General features: G+C 31.4%; 1 protein-coding gene and 1 long non-coding RNA gene across 3 annotated transcripts in view; both read left to right on the forward strand.

Annotated features, from left to right (window-relative positions):
- The window catches only part of LOC143054760 (rho GTPase-activating protein 18-like), a 47,128-nt gene that overhangs the window by 17,453 nt on the left and 9,183 nt on the right, over positions 1 to 20,492 (forward strand). For both annotated transcript variants that reach the window (XM_076227807.1, XM_076227808.1), the window contains exons 7-17: positions 3,906 to 3,953; positions 4,738 to 4,900; positions 5,319 to 5,410; positions 5,858 to 5,935; positions 6,387 to 6,546; positions 9,146 to 9,228; positions 10,045 to 10,257; positions 11,075 to 11,149; positions 12,266 to 12,337; positions 12,994 to 13,127; positions 18,813 to 18,925. In XM_076227807.1, the coding sequence (XP_076083922.1) occupies positions 3,906 to 3,953; positions 4,738 to 4,900; positions 5,319 to 5,410; positions 5,858 to 5,935; positions 6,387 to 6,546; positions 9,146 to 9,228; positions 10,045 to 10,257; positions 11,075 to 11,149; positions 12,266 to 12,337; positions 12,994 to 13,127; positions 18,813 to 18,925 (1,231 nt within the window). The remainder of the gene's footprint in view (positions 1 to 3,905; positions 3,954 to 4,737; positions 4,901 to 5,318; positions 5,411 to 5,857; positions 5,936 to 6,386; positions 6,547 to 9,145; positions 9,229 to 10,044; positions 10,258 to 11,074; positions 11,150 to 12,265; positions 12,338 to 12,993; positions 13,128 to 18,812; positions 18,926 to 20,492) is intronic.
- LOC143054761 (uncharacterized) lies at positions 13,332 to 18,056 on the forward strand. The gene is made up of 5 exons (XR_012971818.1): positions 13,332 to 13,856; positions 14,607 to 14,674; positions 15,436 to 16,058; positions 16,809 to 16,876; positions 17,638 to 18,056. It is a non-coding gene; the product is annotated as an uncharacterized LOC143054761 (long non-coding RNA).

Consider the following 20,492-nt stretch of genomic DNA (forward strand, 5'->3'; position numbering starts at 1 on the left):
GCCTGGGTATCATCCCGAGACGGAGTCGAGGTGCTGATATGGATCGAGGGATGATACCCAGGCTGATATGGAAAAGGCCATGTATTAATCGCTTTATCATATACTTCCGACAATAGTTTTATGTAAGGCAAATAAACAAATGCAATAACTAAAACAGTCAAAAACTTTATAAAGAAGTTAAATTATGAATCTAATATACTATAATTGTCCAACAACAGCATTACTACCTTCATATATTTATGGTAACAAATCCTAAAGACAAAAAAGAGGCATTTTGAAACATTGACAACTTTTGGAAGAGTTTTATGATCATTATTACTCCATGTTTGTTGTACTATAAAATGATTCATAATTGTCAATGGCATTTGTTAGCAAGTACTAAACTATCCCCACAAAAGTTCCCGTAAATTTTGAAGTCGTCATAAAAAATATCTGACTTCACAATGGAAAAGTAAACAACCGATACCGGAAACACCGGAAGTAACTTTCACGAGAAGCACTATTATGGGTTTTGTGCACGAGATGCACCTGATATGGGTTATCAGCCCGGGTGGGAAATTATGGGTGGTGTACTTCCGCTCATTACACATATGCAAAATCTATCATATCAATGCTAAGTATATGATAAACTGATGTAAACCTAGACTTTCTGTTAATATCTGATAGAATTTAAATGACATCCCTGGTCAAAATCCATAAAGACACTTTTCAGCACTTTTCAGCACTTTGAAACAAGAAAGAAAAGTTTATTTAATATTAAAATAAGGAGATGTGGTTTGATTGCCAATGAGACAACTATCCAACAAAGATCAGATGAAGTAGATTTTAGCAATTATAGGCAACCGTACTGCTTTCAAAAATGAGAAAAATTCATACTTTATGGTCAGCCTTTAAAGGCCCAAACATCAAAATATGAAACAATTCAAATGAGAAAACTAACGGCCTAATTTATAATTAAACAACGAAAAAACAAATAAGACAGACATTAACCAACTACAACCACTGAAGTACAAGCTCTTGATTTGGGACAGGCACATAAAGAATAGGCCTGGGTTTAGCATGTTTGTGAGTGCCTAATTTTTTCCCTAACATGGGATAGTGGTGTTACAGTACAACATATAAGAACGAACTATAAAAATCATGAAAATTCTGCTCAGTTTGAAGTAACAATAAGGGTGGGTTTTCCTCTGACATTGAAATAAAATATTATGAATGCATTGAAAAAAATATATTGAAATTATGCACAGTATAATTTAAAAGCTGGTTTTCCAAATTGAAAAAATATATTTCAATTTAGCTGTTATTGTACTTAGTAAAATTCTTTGTTTTATGACAGCTGTTTTATCTAAGAGGAAGGTATATGTACCAGGTAAACATTCACAGCTACAAAACAAATACTTATTATGCTGATATACATAATACATTTTCTATTTGGCTGCATATTTACACAACCATGTTACTTGTATACTATCACACCATACTACAGACCATAAATATTGGGATGTAAACCAATCAAATAGGATAATTCTCCGCCGTTTTCATATAGCGCAATCTAAACATGATTGATATATGCAGTTAAGTTGGGGAATTAAAATTTACATGGTTCCCTTTACAAGAAATGAAATATTATTTAATGTAAAGCTTTTATATAGAGAATAATACATGGCAAAATCCGTATCATATGTCGTATCATCCCGAGACATCAATATCAGCCCAAGGGCCTTTAGGCCCGAGGGATGATATTGGTCGAGGGTGATACGGCATGTGATACGGATTTTGCCATGTATTATACGCTTTATCATATATTTCAACAGAAGAGTATTATATTATATGAACTGTTTTCTGATCCCGATAGATTAGCACTGGGTTACCTTCAGTTCTGCTTTTGTCTTGGTTCAAAGCCTTAAAATAACTGCTTATACAAAGCACCTGGGTTACCTTACTATTGCCTGCTGCTGTTTTAAAAATATTTTGTTTATTATTGTATTTATTTGAGTGTTTTGTATTTTTTATAGTTGCATTTAGTGTGCCAAAAAATATGCAAACTTGATGTTCGTGACGCCACATACAATATGAAAACTTGACGTTCGTGACGTTACATACCAAACAATGACGTCATTAAAAAAATGACCTATTTTGAGGAAATTTTTTCTTAAGCAAAAAAAAAACAAAAACTTTATGTAAAAAAAAAAAAAAAAAAAAAAAAAGGTATGCGATACGGGTTTTACCATGCGATACGGGGTATGCGATACGGGGTATGCGATACGGGGTATGCGATACAGGGTAGGTGATACAGACTAGAAAAACAACCTTTATTAGATATAAAAAATAGCTGTATTTTTTACTAAATATATGATAAAATAATCTAATACATGTTCACTATTAGAATTTTTGAAACAAGGATAAAGCTTTTACACAAGTTTTGAATAATGCATGAAACTATTTAATAACTTTATTTAAGAAATAAATTCACCAGGCACTGTTAATTATGTGTATTGGCATATATACTATATGTTTATGCTTTATTAAATTGTTTCTACTTTTTGTCGAAAAAGTTTTTTACTTTAATTTTACTATATATAGAATTTGGGTAGAAAATATATAAATTTGAGCAAGGATGAAATTTATTGATAGTTATTTCTATATCTTAATTAACTTTTGAAAAAGTCAGTTAACTTGATATTATCAAGAGAACTCGACAGAATTAATAATAAAGTACATTTCCCATTTGTTTTACTGCTAATTTTGGGTTTTAATAACTTTTTTATAACAAAATCGAGTGTACTTATTGTATTCAAAGCATTTTTCTTCATTATACTAAATGCAGATTATTGCATTGGGTAGAAAAAATATATGGAATTTTAAAATATTTATTTTTCAATTCTTCACTCTTTTGATTGAAAGGGCAGTTTAATTAATATTATCAAGAGAGCTCATTATAATTAGTAAGAAATATAAAAAAGAAGATCTGGTATGACTGCCAATGGGACAACTTTACACAATGCAAGAGACCAAATGACACAGAAATTAACAGCTATAGGTCACTGTATGGCCTTTAACAATGAGCAAAGTCCATTCAAAGCTTTTTCTTTATTATACTTATTACTATATATATGTAGATTATTGGGTAGAAAATATATATAGATATATCTGAGCACCTAATAATTAATATTTTTTTTTTATGCAAATTTTATTCAAAATTGTATTAGGGAGCTACCATTTGATTTTTATGGGGGGGCTAGGATGAAATTTGAAAAAAATAGGCAGGACAGGCGTTTTGAGTTAAAAAAAAGGCAGGATGTGACACTTGCAAAAAAAAAAGTCATGACGACAATTTAGGTAAAAAAAAGTCAGGATAAACTAAAAAAAAAAGGCAGGACCGATTAGAGTGAAAAATAAAAAGGCAGGACAGAGATTACAGCTAAAAAAAAAAATGCAGGACAAAATTTTTCATCCTAGCCCCCCCATAAAAATCAAATGGTAGCTCCCTTATTGAGCATTGAAAGCTAGAATTTATGTGGCTTTTGTGATGTCAAATTATTATGACGTCATAGTTGCTATTGTGACGTCATTGTTTCTTATTGTGACATCACAACATTACCTAGGGTCTAAATTCATAACATCTAAATGCATTGTGGATAGTAACTTATCTGCTATGTACATGATGTAGTTTAGAAAGATCACAGAGAAACTAAAGGTCAGTGGCAGGAAGTGAAATATCTTTAAAGTTTTTTTTACTACAATAACACAAAATCCTACTTTAGAAAAAAAAAAAATTCTGCTCTCAAAGTTGTTTAGTGATCAAATGATCATTGGAAATAGTAGGTTTTGTCAAGTGGAGACATATTCTGCACATTGTGATGAAATGCCACATGTTTATATTTGTTTTTCTGTTATAATTTCAGGCACCAGTTCATATAATGGAAAGAAAAGAACTCAGGGATAATCTGCCAGTAAGTAATTGTAAAAATCTGATTGGTTTTCAATTCCCCTGGCCTAAAGCTGATGCCATCACTTAAGCATGGTGTCAGGTGTTTTCATCGTAAACTTTTAGAAAAATTTCTCTGAAACCACTGGCAAATTTTAACCAAACTTTAGCAGATTGATTTTAGGATGTTAAGTATAAAATTTGTGTTTATTGTTCCTGTATTTGAAGCAACAAGGCAGCCATGGCTAAAAAAATGAAGAGAAAAGAAAAATTGTACTTGCATATAAACACATAAAGACAAATATAAAAAATTTAAAATCTGATATGAATTTTTTTTTTTATTTGTAACAATTCTGCACCAGAAAGGAATCATCACCCAGTTGATGTTTCTTGTAAATAACAGAAGAAGATTTAGAGACCATACTGGTGAAATGCATGTATTGTCTAATATCTTGACAACTCTAATAGATAAAAAAAATCTGATGTGAGATTAATGCCAAGAATGTCAGAATCCACCTCTTTCCTATTTCAAATAAAGAGTAGAAAGATGCAAAATCAGATGATGGAAAACTTTTAGCATTGCAAACCAATACATCCTCGTTCTTTGGACTTGGGTAGATAGTCAATCTAATTAGATACTATCTTGCATGCATGGCTCCACAATTTTCTGGTGGATAGTTGTTTCATTTGCAATTAAACCACATCCTGTTATTATTATTATGGCTAATAGAAAATTTGTCAATATTTTGGTTATAGATTTTATGGATTATCAGAAACTTGATTACTATTTGAATTTCAAACTTTTACAGGACTTTGATATTCAGCCAGACCCAATGGGAAATACACACATAAGAGATCTGAGTCAAGTTGATCTAGATCACCTGAGGTCTTTAACATTAATAGAATTAACTGCCTTATTTGATAATAACAACATACTGTGGTCTCGGCGGAAAACAAAGAAAAAATTGAAAGGTAAAAGTGATCGTCGTTTGTGTTCTTTACCTTACTATCACACTTTTAAGCATCATGGGAACATAAAAAAGTTTTCAGAAAAAGTTGTCTTTGACTTTATGATCCTGTGACTTTATTCCTGTCCACTACTTAGGTTAATAGGGATAAAATTAAAATCTAATTTGTCATAGTTGATACTTAAAAATGAAGGCTTTGAGAATGCAATAATTTATACAGCATGAAATATATAAGAAGATAGTGTTCAGTACATACATGCATGATAAATCAACTCTGATTTATTTAACATACCTTGAAGTAATATGAATAAAAGTAGAAATTGGGTATACACAAATTAGACAGCAACCTTTTTATGTCATTTGTTAAATGTTGAACTGTATTATTCATGTGACATAATAGGTTATTTTTGCTGTACTTTCAGATCATGGACTGTTTGGAGTTCCTCTGGAGACATTATTAGAGAATGATAAACAGAAAGATTCCAAGTGTAATATTCCTTTAGTCTTTCTTGATGTAAGTAATATTAGAAACAAGTTATACACTACAAACCGATCAGGTGATTTGTTGCCATCTCCATATGACTGCCTCTATTGTTTCATGGTAGGTCAAATGGAATTTCTTATTTGCTGTTTAAATTTAGGTTTCTTTATATAAGGAGTAAAGCCAGATTGGAACAGAGTCAAAATAATATGTCATGGTATGTCTTTCTTACGGATGGGTTATCTGTGAACTAGCACATTAAAAGTCAAGCTCAGCTTGTTGATCTAGTACAACTCATAGCTCATATCACATTGACATGTTTTCGTCCTGAATAATTTATCACTGGCTGTTAAACAACAGTTTGTCATTTCCTACTGTTCGCAGAACAATAGTATGATTTGAACTATGATCATTTCAAAAAATAGAAATTTTATTGTCTTTATAATTTATTTAATGATTTTTTTTTCTACTGTTTTACAGATTATACTGTTTTTAGAAAAACACTGTCTAGATATTGAAGGGATTCTTCGTGTTCCTGGGTCAACCTCTAGGGTCAAGGTAAGATATTGAAGGGATTCTAAGTGTTTATGATCATGAGTCAATCTCAAAGGTCAAGGTAAGAAATCAAAGGGATTCTTCATGTTCCTGGGTCAACCTTTAGGTCAAGGTAAGAAATTGAAGGGATTCTACATTTCTTGGGGTCAACCTCTAGGGATAAGGTAAGATGTTGAAGGAATTCTAACATGTTCAAGGGTTAACCTTTAGGGTCAAGGTAAATTAGTGAAGGGATCTCTGCGTTTGTTGATACAATCCTATCATGGTTAATGCTTTCAAATGTTTCCAGAAAATGGTAATGGTAGAAAAAGATTGGTGTTGTTCAGGAAATATTTTCATCATTCATGTTATAAGAACATTTTTGATAATTTTCTAGACAATAGTTATTCATATTTTTTTTTTACTAATTATTAAAGTTTGTTTTATAGTATTTTATCATGTTTATACTTTACAGTTGCTAAGACAAGAAATAGAAGAGAAGTTTTATCAAGGTACATTTTCGTGGGTTGATGTTATGCCTAATGATGCTGCAGCGCTACTGAAACAGTTTCTACGAGAGTTACCTTCCCCTTTATTGACACCTCAGTACATTGAAGCATTTGCTCAAGTTGAAAGTAAGTATGGTTTGAGAACATGTATCAAAATTAAATCTCATTTATTGGGTCTCATTGGGGTCTAAGCATGACGATGAATTGCCGATTTTTTGTTAGCCTGACACGTGAAACTCAAATTATTGTGTCGTGAAAACGGGAAATGAAGTTGAGCGGGACACAGGAAATAAATGAGAATTGCTTACGTACAGAGTGTAAGCGGGATACAGGAATCTGACAGAACAGTAAGCAGGATCTGGGATCCGAACCCCCCCCCCCCCCCCCCCCCCCCCCAATGAGACCCCCTCCAGAGTGTATAATTTTTGGACAGGTTTATGTACCTACTTTTGTAGCCTGACAATCTGGTACTTGGTCAAGTAAGAGCAACCAAAAGTATTGAAATGGAGCTAACAATCAGTTGAATTATTTGAAAATATTAACTGTTTTCCAATAATTTTGTCAGCAAATTTTCCCCCAAAATTGTAAGCCTAACTTTACTTCTTTAATTTGATCTTACTTGACAACCCACCAGAATGTCCTACCACAAAGTATGTTCACTGTCTAAAAGTTATATACTTACTTGAGACAGAAGTCAGTAAAATGAAAATAGTATGTTGCAAAAATTTCTAGCCATCCCTTTCATTCCTGCATGTTTGTGAGCCCCCATCTTTCCTCTATCAGTTTAACTCTCACTTATCAGATTGTTAGGAAGATAAGGTATTTGGTTATATTTCACATGCCAGCAAAACATTCAATTTAATTTTCTTGGGGCTTTAATCCTTTTCTTTAGCTGAATACTAGTATCCATGTTTGTTAAATGAAATGAGATTTCAATTATACTATTGAATGTCAAATCTTTTAAGTTAATCATCTGGAGAAAAATATTTTGGATGGGAGAAGCATTTTATATTTTAAGGTTATGAAGTGATTTGGTTCAAAAAGGTAAAAAGTTAGTACATCTGAAGCTGTCAAAATCAAATCGACCATCATAACATAAAAAAATAAATTTTTATCAGGTCAGATCATTCATTGTAAAATTCCTTTCTATACTGTGGATTCATTAATATTCGTTGGATACCAATTTTCATGGTTTTCGTGGGTAAAGGTGAACCACGAATTCAAATGTGCAACGAATGACATATTTTCGATAGACTTTATATACAGACATTGGCAAAACCACGAAATCAAATATCCACGAATATGGAGGGTTTCAGCAATCCACTAAATTAATACCCACGAAAATAAATGAATCCACAGTATTACATTACTTGATGCTAAAATTTCATTTTTCACTTAATCATCTTTGCTATTTTAGCTTTTACAGAAAAGATATTTTATGCAGTTTTCAACCTAGTAAGAAAGCGTGTACTAACATTTGTATGAGAATAGTAGATTGTTTGGGTTGCACACTTGTGTTAGAGTATGGTAGTGTTGATTTACATCATGTGCCATCATAATACTGATATTGATAAATGATTTAAAGCATTTTCTGCTTTACAATAATGTTAACAAAAATTCACTAACTTTTTTTAACCTTTTTAAACTCCAAGAAATTGCTAGACAATAGCAGTCATTTTTTTTATTTTTGTCTCTTTGTTTGCTTCTTTTTCATCTATCCTTACTTCTTTTGTACATTAAGGGATTGAGGTTGCCAGGCCACACTTAAAAATATTAGTGTTTGCCCAAAAAAAAATATTGAATAGGTACCTATTTTTCTAGGTATGTAGGTTTAGGGCAAACAAACATATTCTTTTTTATGGCCTTAGTTCTTGAGAATAAGAGTCATTCATTTTTAAATAAACATTTTAGATTAAATTGTCAAAATATTCTTCATAACTAATGTAATAGAGTTTTAAGTGTAAATGATATTCCATTAAGTCAAACACATTTATTAATCAAAATTAGTGTTACAAATGAATATATATCTAGCTATATATAGTATTATGAATGTACATGGTGTTTTAGTAAGTGGAGTTGCACAATTACAGAGAGTCACTACAACTAAAAAAGCCTGCATATACATATATTAAAAATTAGCCAAAAAATATATGTGGTTAATAATAAATATTTGCATGAGATATAATATGATTCATTGAATATAATCATAGACAAGCTTAAAAAGATAATAATGTAGTGTAGTTCATACAATGGGGTCAAATTACAAAACACTCTTTCTAGTGTTGAAAAATCAATGTGAAACAGACAGAAACTTTTAAACAAAAATATATACCAACCAGACAATAATTACTAATAAGTCAGCATGGCTTAAGTTGTCAATTGATTCTTCATTGCAATCAGTGCCCTTAGATAATTAATTTTGTTAACTTTTTGGTGTGTTTGGCTACAATTTTGAAAACTATAATAGATAAAGAGAATTTTGCAGATTAAATGTACAGCTACAGGGAAAAGATCCACAAAAAAGTCCAAATGGATACATCTCTAATTGATTCCATACAGTAACAGAATTATTTCAATATGAATCTTTGCATATTGTGTCAATGAAAATTGGACATTAGTAATTTTTTAATTCATTTTCATTAGACAATAAGCATTATATTACCCGGAATAATTGAATTTTTATTTTTACGGCTAACATGTTTTGATTTGATTTTGTCTATTTTAGATATTCCAGACAGACAGTTACAGCTTCAGGCTTTAAACCTTTTGATTATACTGTTACCAGATGTTAACAGAAATACTTTATGGGTAAGCTCCATATTATACTGTTACCAGATGTTAACAGAAATACTTTATGGGTAAGCTCCATATTATACTGTTACCAGATGTTAACAGAAATACTTTATGGGTAAGCTCCATATTATACTGTTACCAGATGTTAACAGAAATACTTTATGGGTAAGCTCCATATTATACTGTTACCAGATGTTAACAGAAATACTTTATGGGTAAGCTCCATATTTGAATTTGATAAATTACAATAACAACTTGTTAGGTTTAAATGTGTATTATGGATTTATTTCATACTTCATCATCAATTTCTTCATCTGTTGAAACCTAAGATTTTTATATAGGGACGTAACACCACTACTAACTGTGTATGAAATAAGCCCCGCCTCCCTACTGATCTAATATGGAATATACATGGTCTACACACGGAAGCTATTAACCAATCATATTTCTAGAAATGTATAGGAGGTAGGATAAATAAAGATGTAGGGTTAACATAAATGAGACAGCAATAAGGCAACATATATAGATGTTAATATATACGTTCTTGTCGTGATATGGTTGAAAATAACAAGTATGACCTTAATGAGATAATTTTTGTCTTGCCTGGCTGAATTTAGAGTACAATTATCCTGAAACTAATTTTCTTCTATATAAGACTCAATTTGTATTCAAGAAATTTGTATTATTTGAAGTAATTTTAAACTATGATGAATGCATTTCCAAACAAAACATTTTTGCATTACTTTGAAAATTCAGCAATAGAAAGAATTTTTGTTCACATTAAATATTGAAATTTGCTGATTTTACTTTTTTACATGTTTTATTTTTCAGGTACTTCTGAAATTTCTGAACAAAATTGTGTCACACAGAGATCAAAACTTGATGGGATTGAATAATGTAGCTATGATTATAGCACCAAATCTGTTCTTGTCACCTATTTCAAGGTCAAAAACAAAAACAGTGAATGACCTTGAAATCAATATGGCAGCAGGGACTTCAAATGTTGTCAGAATGTTTATAAAGTACCAGAAAATAATTTGGATGGTAAATATTCTATACAACTAGTGTTTCACAAGTAGCAAGAATTGAACTATCATTTACAAAAATTGGCATAACAGTTATTGTGCCAAAACATTGAAGAAGATCTTCTTGTAAACAGCAGCAGTGCCATTAAAATATTTAAGTTTCTTGTGAATTTATGAAGTATTATGCTTTGAAAACTTTTTTTTTAAATTGGGTACAATAGAATATTTTGTTTTGTTCATGTTTCCCATTCCTTAGAGTTTTGAATTAATGTTTTTACATTTTATTGTTGATTTTAAGAGATAAAGATACTAAGATAGTGTCGAATGTTCAAATTGTTAAAAAAAGATTTTGACTATGATATACAGATCTTTTAAACTGCAAACAGCTTTCTGTTTGAAATTTATTTGAGCTAAAAAGCAAAGAAGTTTATTTTGAAACCACAAACAATAATAGTTTTATAGTAGTTTTGACAAAAGAATGAAAATAAGAAGTGAAATAGATTGGTTATCAGAAAGAATTAACAGATTCATTTTTATGCACCACTTATATAAATGTGCATTAGGTTTTCTGGTCTGTGCGTCCATTCATTCAACTGTTTGTCCGTTTGTCCGTTCATCTGTCCCTCTCCAGGCTCAAGTTTTTGGTCAAGGTAGTTTTTGATGAAGTCCAATCAACTTGAAACTTAGTACACATGTTCCCTATGATATGATCTTACTAATTTTAATGCCAAATTAGAGTTTTGACCCCAATTTCACAGTCCACTGAAAATAGCAAATGATAGTGCGATTGTTGCATCTGTGTACTATTGACACATTCTTGTTATTTGATATTTTAGGTACCATCATTCTTACTACAACAGATGAGACATAAAAATGAATTAGAACAACACAGAAAAGCCAGAGAAAAACATGTAAGAAAAATTACAGAATTTACAAATGAAATTGAAATTAGTAAAATATTAAAATTAGGTCATAATATATAGTGATCTATTTTTATATGTGATTGTTATGTCCCCTTAAATGCATCCTTACACCTAGTCCTGCAAGTCCCTTGCTGTCTGACAATAGAAATGTTGCTTTTTTTTTAGAAAAGACACCTTAAGTCAATCAATACTGTCCATCAGATTACATAGAAAATATGATTACTTGAAAAAAGGCAATACCTGAGTATCTTGAGTTTTGCAAACTTTTAGGTATTTTACAGAAAAAATAGTTTTAAGGACAATTTCTTACCATCATACTAGATTAGTGTGTGAAATTCCATAGCTTACATATGTATAATTTTTAACCCCCTACTGCTAGGCATAGGGGGCTTAAGTTTAACCCTTGTCTGTTCGACCATCTGTTTGTACATCCCAAAATTGGTTTCCATTCTTTCACTTAAGTTCGCCTCAACCAAATGTAATGAAACTTATACATTGCTTGTTACCAAAAACTTTGATCAAACATTGGGTAGCGTCACTTTTAAAGTTCTCTAGTTATGCCCCTTTAAAACATTATTTTTAAGGGGGGATATTATCTTTGATTCCTTGGACACCTCCTCTATTTATTTCACATTTCATTGACTTCCATTTAGTTTTGATTTGGTAGTTATATTTGATTTTGTCTTTAAAACAACTAAGGAAATGGGATAATCTTTCAACTGATCTTAATTGTCTTTATTTGTAAGGGAAATGCAAGAGACCTGAATTGATATAACAAATGAGTGATGCATTTTTACAGATCTAGATGTAAGAAATTTCTGTGCCAAATATTTTAGTTGACAATTGTATTCTTTTCTGTGCACAAATGTGCGAAGATGGCCAATTTGTTCAGATTCAAACTTTTTGGGGTATTTGAATAGCGGTAAGGTTTCAACGAAAAAAAATTCTATGCAATATGCAAAATTGGTATAATTCATCAATAGCAAAAAATAAGATTTTAATAATTTTCTTAATCTTAATATATTTTACTAACAGAAGTAATATAGAAAAAAGAACGATTTCATTAAAATATTGAAATTTTAAATTTGATTTTTCCTCCTATAGAAGATGAAATTTCTTGGTAAAAAGGATAAACATGATAGATCAGAATTGTACAAAAAGCCGATTCTTCATGAGGTAAGTAATCTTTTTGTTAGAATCATTTATAAAGATATAATTCTGCGGTCAAACATGACTATGTTATGGTAAAACAGATATATGTTCATTTCTTTACTCAAAAAGGAGTTAGACATAGATTAGGGTCCACAACTGTTAAATGACTATAATATGTATCAACTATTTTCAATAAAAATATTCTAAAAGAGAGGCAAAGATACTAATTAGTCATTCAAACTCATAAGTTGAAAATAAATTGACAACGCTATGGCTAAAAGAGAAATTAGTAAGCATAAAAATAAAGAATGAGCAACACCAACCCCACCAAAATCAGGAGTTGATCTCAGGTGCTCTGGAAGGGTAAGTGTCTAATTAATAAGTGACACAGACTATTTCTGAAATAAACAAATTGATAAAAACTATTTGATTACCATATTAAATTTATATCTTGTACTCAATATAGAAAAAATATCTTGAACAAACATAATTTATAAATTATTACAGGTATGAAGTAAAGAAGAATGTCTGATAAATACTTAAAAAGAAATATTGTGATGCAGTCTTTGACCTACAGTAAACATATAAAACTGAAATTTAGTTATAGTAAAAAAAATTAATTTCATTTTGGTGTTATATTTGCTACAAATTTAACAATAACTTTGTTTCTATATTAACAGGGTGACTTTGTGGATGGGGTTATAAGAGTGCAGGCGCCACATTTAACCAAGAGTTGTGTAGCTATTAGATTAGATCCAGGTGTCCGGGCGGGAGATATCGTTAACAGATTCCGTAAAACTACAAACTTAAATAGGTATATACCTAAAGATTTCTTGGGATAGGATAGAATACTAGAATAGACTATCAATGTAAAATAAGGAGATGTGGTATAATTGCCAATGTGACATCTGTACATGAAACATCTCTGGGGTATAGGATAGAACAATAGAAAGGCTATAAATTTAAAATAAGAAGATGTAGTTATAATTGTGTGCAGGGCCTCAGTTGCCAAGTGGGACAAGATCCCTAATGCGCCTTGAAATGAGGAACTCAAAAGTCACGTGTAAACAAAAATTCTCTGTGTAGTGATATTTGACACTTTTCTATGATAAACAAGTGACTGAGCTTAACCATTTGAGTTAATTTAGAAAGTAGGGGAACACAGAATAAATGTGTAAAATCTATGGAGCTATTAAATGTGTTCAAAGTATTAAATTTTCAAAGAACTTTTTGTGTTAAAAATGGGATTATTTACCATGAGGAGCCGCATCACAAAAGGATACTCGGGGTTTGATAATTTACGGAAAAAGTAATCTCACTTCGTACCCCGAAAATTTAACCACATATGTCAAAATGTCTCAGCTTCGAAACGAGCCATCACACATATCCAAGTTAACGATATGGATTGAGCAACAGAAGAAAACGTTACCATTACGGCCTATGGAAAAACTAATGCGCATCTGTACCCAATTTAGAAGCTCAATTCCAGAAGTTGTCGGACTGATTTATGGATGATTTCACCTGTACACCACCGAAAATGATGGTTAGTATTTTTTTATTTATACCTAGTTATCATAAATGGTTTAAGATAAATATTATTGATAAAGATCAGCAAAAACTTAAGGAAATTTTCGCTTTTAAAATACATTACTGGCACGGGGCTGAACACTTTTTTTTAGGCACAATCATAACTTTGTTTACTTCCGAGAGATCCGAAAGGAATTTGTTTGCTACATTGAAAAGGCAAGAAATAACTTTTAAATATTATTAAATTGTAAGTAAACATGACACAATATAGTCTTTGTTATGTAATTATCACTCTGGTCTACAGGAATACCTGATAATCAAGGGAGATAACACACTTCATACGAGTAAAGTGAGATACATCATCGCATGTGCTTTTAACCAATGATTTGACCCCTGGTCAGTAGATATCATATGCAGAAAAAACAGAAAAAAACATTTACATGCTTTAAGAAAATCATGAATTATTATTTTTAATGCACATGAGCAAAACAAAAGATATTGTCATTTCTCAGCACTGAAAAAGGGGGAGGGTCAAACTTTTTTGAAAACAATATTTCTGCACCTATTCAATTATTAAGCTAGTTAGCTACTACCCATTGCTTCTAATACAAAAGGTTTAAATGAAGGTGGCTAAGCCACAAGGGAGAAGCATTTGTCTTTCTTTGTGATTAAACTTTCAAGAATAAGATTTTTCTCTCTCAATAATACTTATGTATTTAAATCAAATGATAACAAAGCCTGAGTATTTTTTTTGGTCTTATTTCAGTTCCAGACGTATCATTATTTTCAACCTGAGATGGCAAACTAGAAGTTTTAAAAAATCCTGAATAACTGGTAAGCATTTTGTTTTATTAGGCAAGCTCTAAATTGTTTTTTATGATATTTATGCAATTGAAATTACAGTCGGTATGTTAAAAATATGCTAATATGAAAACTGTTGCTATGGTCTTGGTATTAAATGAAAAGGCTTAGTTACAGATCGTTACGACTCAATATTTCGAGTTAAATCTTGCGACAACTGTTTCTCATGTAACACTGCAAACTATATTTAGCACTACTTTGATCTGTCGTTATTTAATGACGCCATTATACATGTGATGTCACAATGTTTCCGTTAAGACCTCTTGTGGATTTCTCACTGATAAAAGGTTTTCACTGAAATACATGTAAAAAACATTTTTTTCTCAAATAGAATTATGTGAAAGGACAAGTTTTGAAAATTTGCACTATATTGTACTCTAATTATATGATATGGATGATTTCCAAGTAGTTTAGAGTGGTTTTAACAGTATTAAATACCAGATTTCCACTAGTAAGAATAATTATTTTGGTGTTGTTTTTTTTATACAACCTTCATTTTTGCATAATTTCTCTGTCAAAATGCACTTTAAGGCACAAGAAAATTTTGTAGAATGCTTTAACAGGGTCTGTGTATTGTAATAAGAGGTTATAATCAGAAGTTTTGTCCTTGTTTTGACTAGTGAAGGTATTCTGGAAGAAATTACTTATACATACTCATTGTATTCAAAATAAATGAATATAGCGACGAAAGTGTCATTGCCTTATAGTGCTAAAACAACTTTATTTTTTTTCAGAAATGGACAAAAATACACAGATTTATTCAGAATGTTATACCGATGAAGATCACATAAAAATATTTGGAAAAATCAGAAGTATGGATTTCAATATGGGACAAGATCCCTAATGCGCCTTGAAATGAGGAACTCAAAAGTCACGTGTAAACAAAAATTCTCTGTGTAGTGATATTTGACACTTTTCTATGATAAACAAGTGACTGAGCTTAACCATTTGAGTTAATTTAGAAAGTAGGGGAACACAGAATAAATGTGTAAAATCTATGGAGCTATTAAATGTGTTCAAAGTATTAAATTTTCAAAGAACTTTTTGTGTTAAAAATGGGATTATTTACCATGAGGAGCCGCATCACAAAAGGATACTCGGGGTTTGATAATTTACGGAAAAAGTAATCTCACTTCGTACCCCGAAAATTTAACCACATATGTCAAAATGTCTCAGCTTCGAAACGAGCCATCACACATATCCAAGTTAACGATATGGATTGAGCAACAGAAGAAAACGTTACCATTACGGCCTATGGAAAAACTAATGCGCATCTGTACCCAATTTAGAAGCTCAATTCCAGAAGTTGTCGGACTGATTTATGGATGATTTCACCTGTACACCACCGAAAATGATGGTTAGTATTTTTTTATTTATACCTAGTTATCATAAATGGTTTAAGATAAATATTATTGATAAAGATCAGCAAAAACTTAAGGAAATTTTCGCTTTTAAAATACATTACTGGCACGGGGCTGAACACTTTTTTTTAGGCACAATCATAACTTTGTTTACTTCCGAGAGATCCGAAAGGAATTTGTTTGCTACATTGAAAAGGCAAGAAATAACTTTTAAATATTATTAAATTGTAAGTAAACATGACACAATATAGTCTTTGTTATGTAATTATCACTCTGGTCTACAGGAATACCTGATAATCAAGGGAGATAACACACTTCATACGAGTAAAGTGAGATACATCATCGCATGTGCTTTTAACCAATGATTTGACCCCTGGTCAGTAGATATCATATCCATAAAAAACAGAAAAAAACATTTACATGCTTTAAGAAAATCATGAATTATTATTTTTAATGCACATGAGCAAAACAAAAGATATTGTCATTTCTCAGCACTGAAAAAGGGGGAGGGTCAAACTTTTTTGAAAACAATATTTCTGCACCTATTCAATTATTAAGCTAGTTAGCTACTACCCATTGCTTCTAATACAAAAGGTTTAAATGAAGGTGGCTAAGCCACAAGGGAGAAGCATTTGTCTTTCTTTGTGATTAAACTTTCAAGAATAAGATTTTTCTCTCTCAATAATACTTATGTATTTAAATCAAATGATAACAAAGCCTGAGTATTTTTTTTGGTCTTATTTCAGTTCCAGACGTATCATTATTTTCAACCTGAGATGGCAAACTAGAAGTTTTAAAAAATCCTGAATAACTGGTAAGCATTTTGTTTTATTAGGCAAGCTCTAAATTGTTTTTTATGATATTTATGCAATTGAAATTACAGTCGGTATGTTAAAAATATGCTAATATGAAAACTGTTGCTATGGTCTTGGTATTAAATGAAAAGGCTTAGTTACAGATCGTTACGACTCAATATTTCGAGTTAAATCTTGCGACAACTGTTTCTCATGTAACACTGCAAACTATATTTAGCACTACTTTGATCTGTCGTTATTTAATGACGCCATTATACATGTGATGTCACAATGTTTCCGTTAAGACCTCTTGTGGATTTCTCACTGATAAAAGGTTTTCACTGAAATACATGTAAAAAACATTTTTTTCTCAAATAGAATTATGTGAAAGGACAAGTTTTGAAAATTTGCACTATATTGTACTCTAATTATATGATATGGATGATTTCCAAGTAGTTTAGAGTGGTTTTAACAGTATTAAATACCAGATTTCCACTAGTAAGAATAATTATTTTGGTGTTGTTTTTTTTATACAACCTTCATTTTTGCATAATTTCTCTGTCAAAATGCACTTTAAGGCACAAGAAAATTTTGTAGAATGCTTTAACAGGGTCTGTGTATTGTAATAAGAGGTTATAATCAGAAGTTTTGTCCTTGTTTTGACTAGTGAAGGTATTCTGGAAGAAATTACTTATACATACTCATTGTATTCAAAATAAATGAATATAGCGACGAAAGTGTCATTGCCTTATAGTGCTAAAACAACTTTATTTTTTTTCAGAAATGGACAAAAATACACAGATTTATTCAGAATGTTATACCGATGAAGATCACATAAAAATATTTGGAAAAATCAGAAGTATGGATTTCAATATGGGACAAGATCCCTAATGCGCCTTGAAATGAGGAACTCAAAAGTCACGTGTAAACAAAAATTCTCTGTGTAGTGATATTTGACACTTTTCTATGATAAACAAGTGACTGAGCTTAACCATTTGAGTTAATTTAGAAAGTAGGGGAACACAGAATAAATGTGTAAAATCTATGGAGCTATTAAATGTGTTCAAAGTATTAAATTTTCAAAGAACTTTTTGTGTTAAAAATGGGATTATTTACCATGAGGAGCCGCATCACAAAAGGATACTCGGGGTTTGATAATTTACGGAAAAAGTAATCTCACTTCGTACCCCGAAAATTTAACCACATATGTCAAAATGTCTCAGCTTCGAAACGAGCCATCACACATATCCAAGTTAACGATATGGATTGAGCAACAGAAGAAAACGTTACCATTACGGCCTATGGAAAAACTAATGCGCATCTGTACCCAAGTGGTCTAAGTAGTTCTACTACTGTAATCACTAGCCTGTCAACACTGAGGTTGTGAGTTCGAACCACACTGGTGTGGGTGCACTCTATTTGACTAGGATTGTCAGTTTTTTTTAATAAAAGTCAGTGGTTTTCTCCTGGCACTCCGACTTCTTCCACCCATAAAAACTGACCGCCACAAAATAGCCCAAAAGTGGCATTTAAAAGTTGTGTTAAAACATCAACAATAAATCAATAAAATTGTTTGCCAATGAGACACCTATTCACTAATTTCCTGTTTAATCACCGCTTTTGATATTTTGATATGCTGTCACTGATAACTAAAATGAAGGTCAAGATTAAAGTTAACAAGTTTCATTTTCATGTTTAAGAGTTATAGTCCTTGATATTTTAGAAAATGGACACAGATCTAAGCAGGTAAAAAAAGCCTGAAAGCACCTTCAAATTACAGGAAACTTGATTCTAATTGATTTTGGTCCTTGAGAGATAAAAAAATGAGCACAGAACATGGAAGGTAAATAAAAAGCCAGACAGAGCTTTTAAAATTCATAAATGTGATTTGCTGTCATTTCTTGTTGATTTTAAGATTTTTAATCACAGACTGACATGAAATGTATTACTTTCTAGGGAACATTTGTCAGCTGGTAAAAAATCAGGTCGTGGCAAAATTGTTGTGGACCCAAGTAATGTACAGTTTGCTCAAGACAATACCCACCTGTTTGAAGTGGGTGGCAATATAGGTTAGTAAAATGTTTCTAATTATATACAAGTCACAGTACCCAAATTGCACCTATTCAACAAAAAATGCTGCGAAAAATCTTACAATATTTCAATATAGGTACCCGGTAAATATATTTGTATATACAGAAAAGGTTCAGAGCATATATTAATAGATGAGGAATTTACTGGAAAACGTATATCTAATGAAACTTCACAATGGGACGCTCTCAAAAAGTCATCTTTTAAAAATGAGCACATTAAATATGTTAGAAGCATCCATTTCTTAACCCTTTCATGCCGAATGTATCCTTTTGGCACACCCGTGCGCATGCCAAATGTATCCTTTTGGCACCCCCGTGTAGATGCCGAATGTATCCTTAAGGATACATAGATTTCTATTTTTAGACGGTCACAGTGCAAACAGTAAAAATAACGTTTAAACATGTTTTTTGGCCCTGTTGCTCCATGGATGTTATGATAAACACCAAATGCATGCGATATTTTAGTATCGGGCGTAAAAACACTGTTAAAATATGTTTTTTCAATGATTGTTGAGAAGAAAAAAAACCTCGTAAAAAACAAAATGGCGGAGTCATAAACAATCGTGGTCAGGAGTTTCATTTCGAGTTGAAACATTTAGAAAACTTAACCTGCGGTCATGAAAGTCGTTTAACTTGTACAAAAGTAGTGATTGTACGTATAGTTTGGAGTTGTGAGAAGGATATATTTGTAAAACAACCTGAAATCGAGACTGATTGTTGCCATCAGGTGCACGACTGTAAATTATTATTTCTCGTTGCCGTTTGACAGTCAACCTTTCATTACCAATTGAGTCAGAGTCTTTTATCATCATTTTAGACACTCTCAGGAGTCTGTAGTGCTACGGGTTTTATTTCTTTTCATTGAAAGGCTGTACTGCAGTATGTAGGTCGACAAAACGAAAGTCCACTTTCATTTCAAATAGAACCGGATATTGACAAAATCGACAGCTGAGTCTATAAATAGTGCGGTTCATAAAAACACGTGTTGTTTTATTATTTTACATAAAAGTGGTTTCGAAAGATGAGACAATATTCTCCAATTTTATTCGTATTTTAATCAAGTGTAAAATATTTTCCATGATGTATCTCGTCTTGTGACAGAGGTTTTTAAAAGTCTTGTTCAGCAAAAGTTGTTTTGAAAAACAATGTTGACAAGAGAGTTAAAAAAAAAACCTGAAAGATGCCAAGATGATTATTTTTATGTAACAAATTGTTTTCTTTCTCATTTAAGGGAGCTACCATTTGATTTTTATGGGGGGGCTAGGATGAAAAATTTTGTCCTGCATTTTTTTTTAGCGGAAATCTCTGTCCTGCTTTTTGTCGAGCCTTCGACTTTAGTCGAAAAAGCGAGACTAAGCGATCCTACATTCCGTCGTCGTCGGCGTCGTCGTCGTCGGCGGCGGCGTCCACAAATATTCACTCTGTGGTTAAAGTTTTTAAAATTTTAATAACTTTTTTGAACTATACTGAATTTCTACCAAACTTGGACAGAAGCTTGTTTATGATCATAAGAAAGTATCCAGAAGTAAATTTTGAAAAAATAAAA

The sequence above is a fragment of the Mytilus galloprovincialis genome, chromosome 12 (assembly GCF_965363235.1).
Source record: "Mytilus galloprovincialis chromosome 12, xbMytGall1.hap1.1, whole genome shotgun sequence".
NCBI classification, from domain to species: domain Eukaryota; kingdom Metazoa; phylum Mollusca; class Bivalvia; order Mytilida; family Mytilidae; genus Mytilus; species Mytilus galloprovincialis.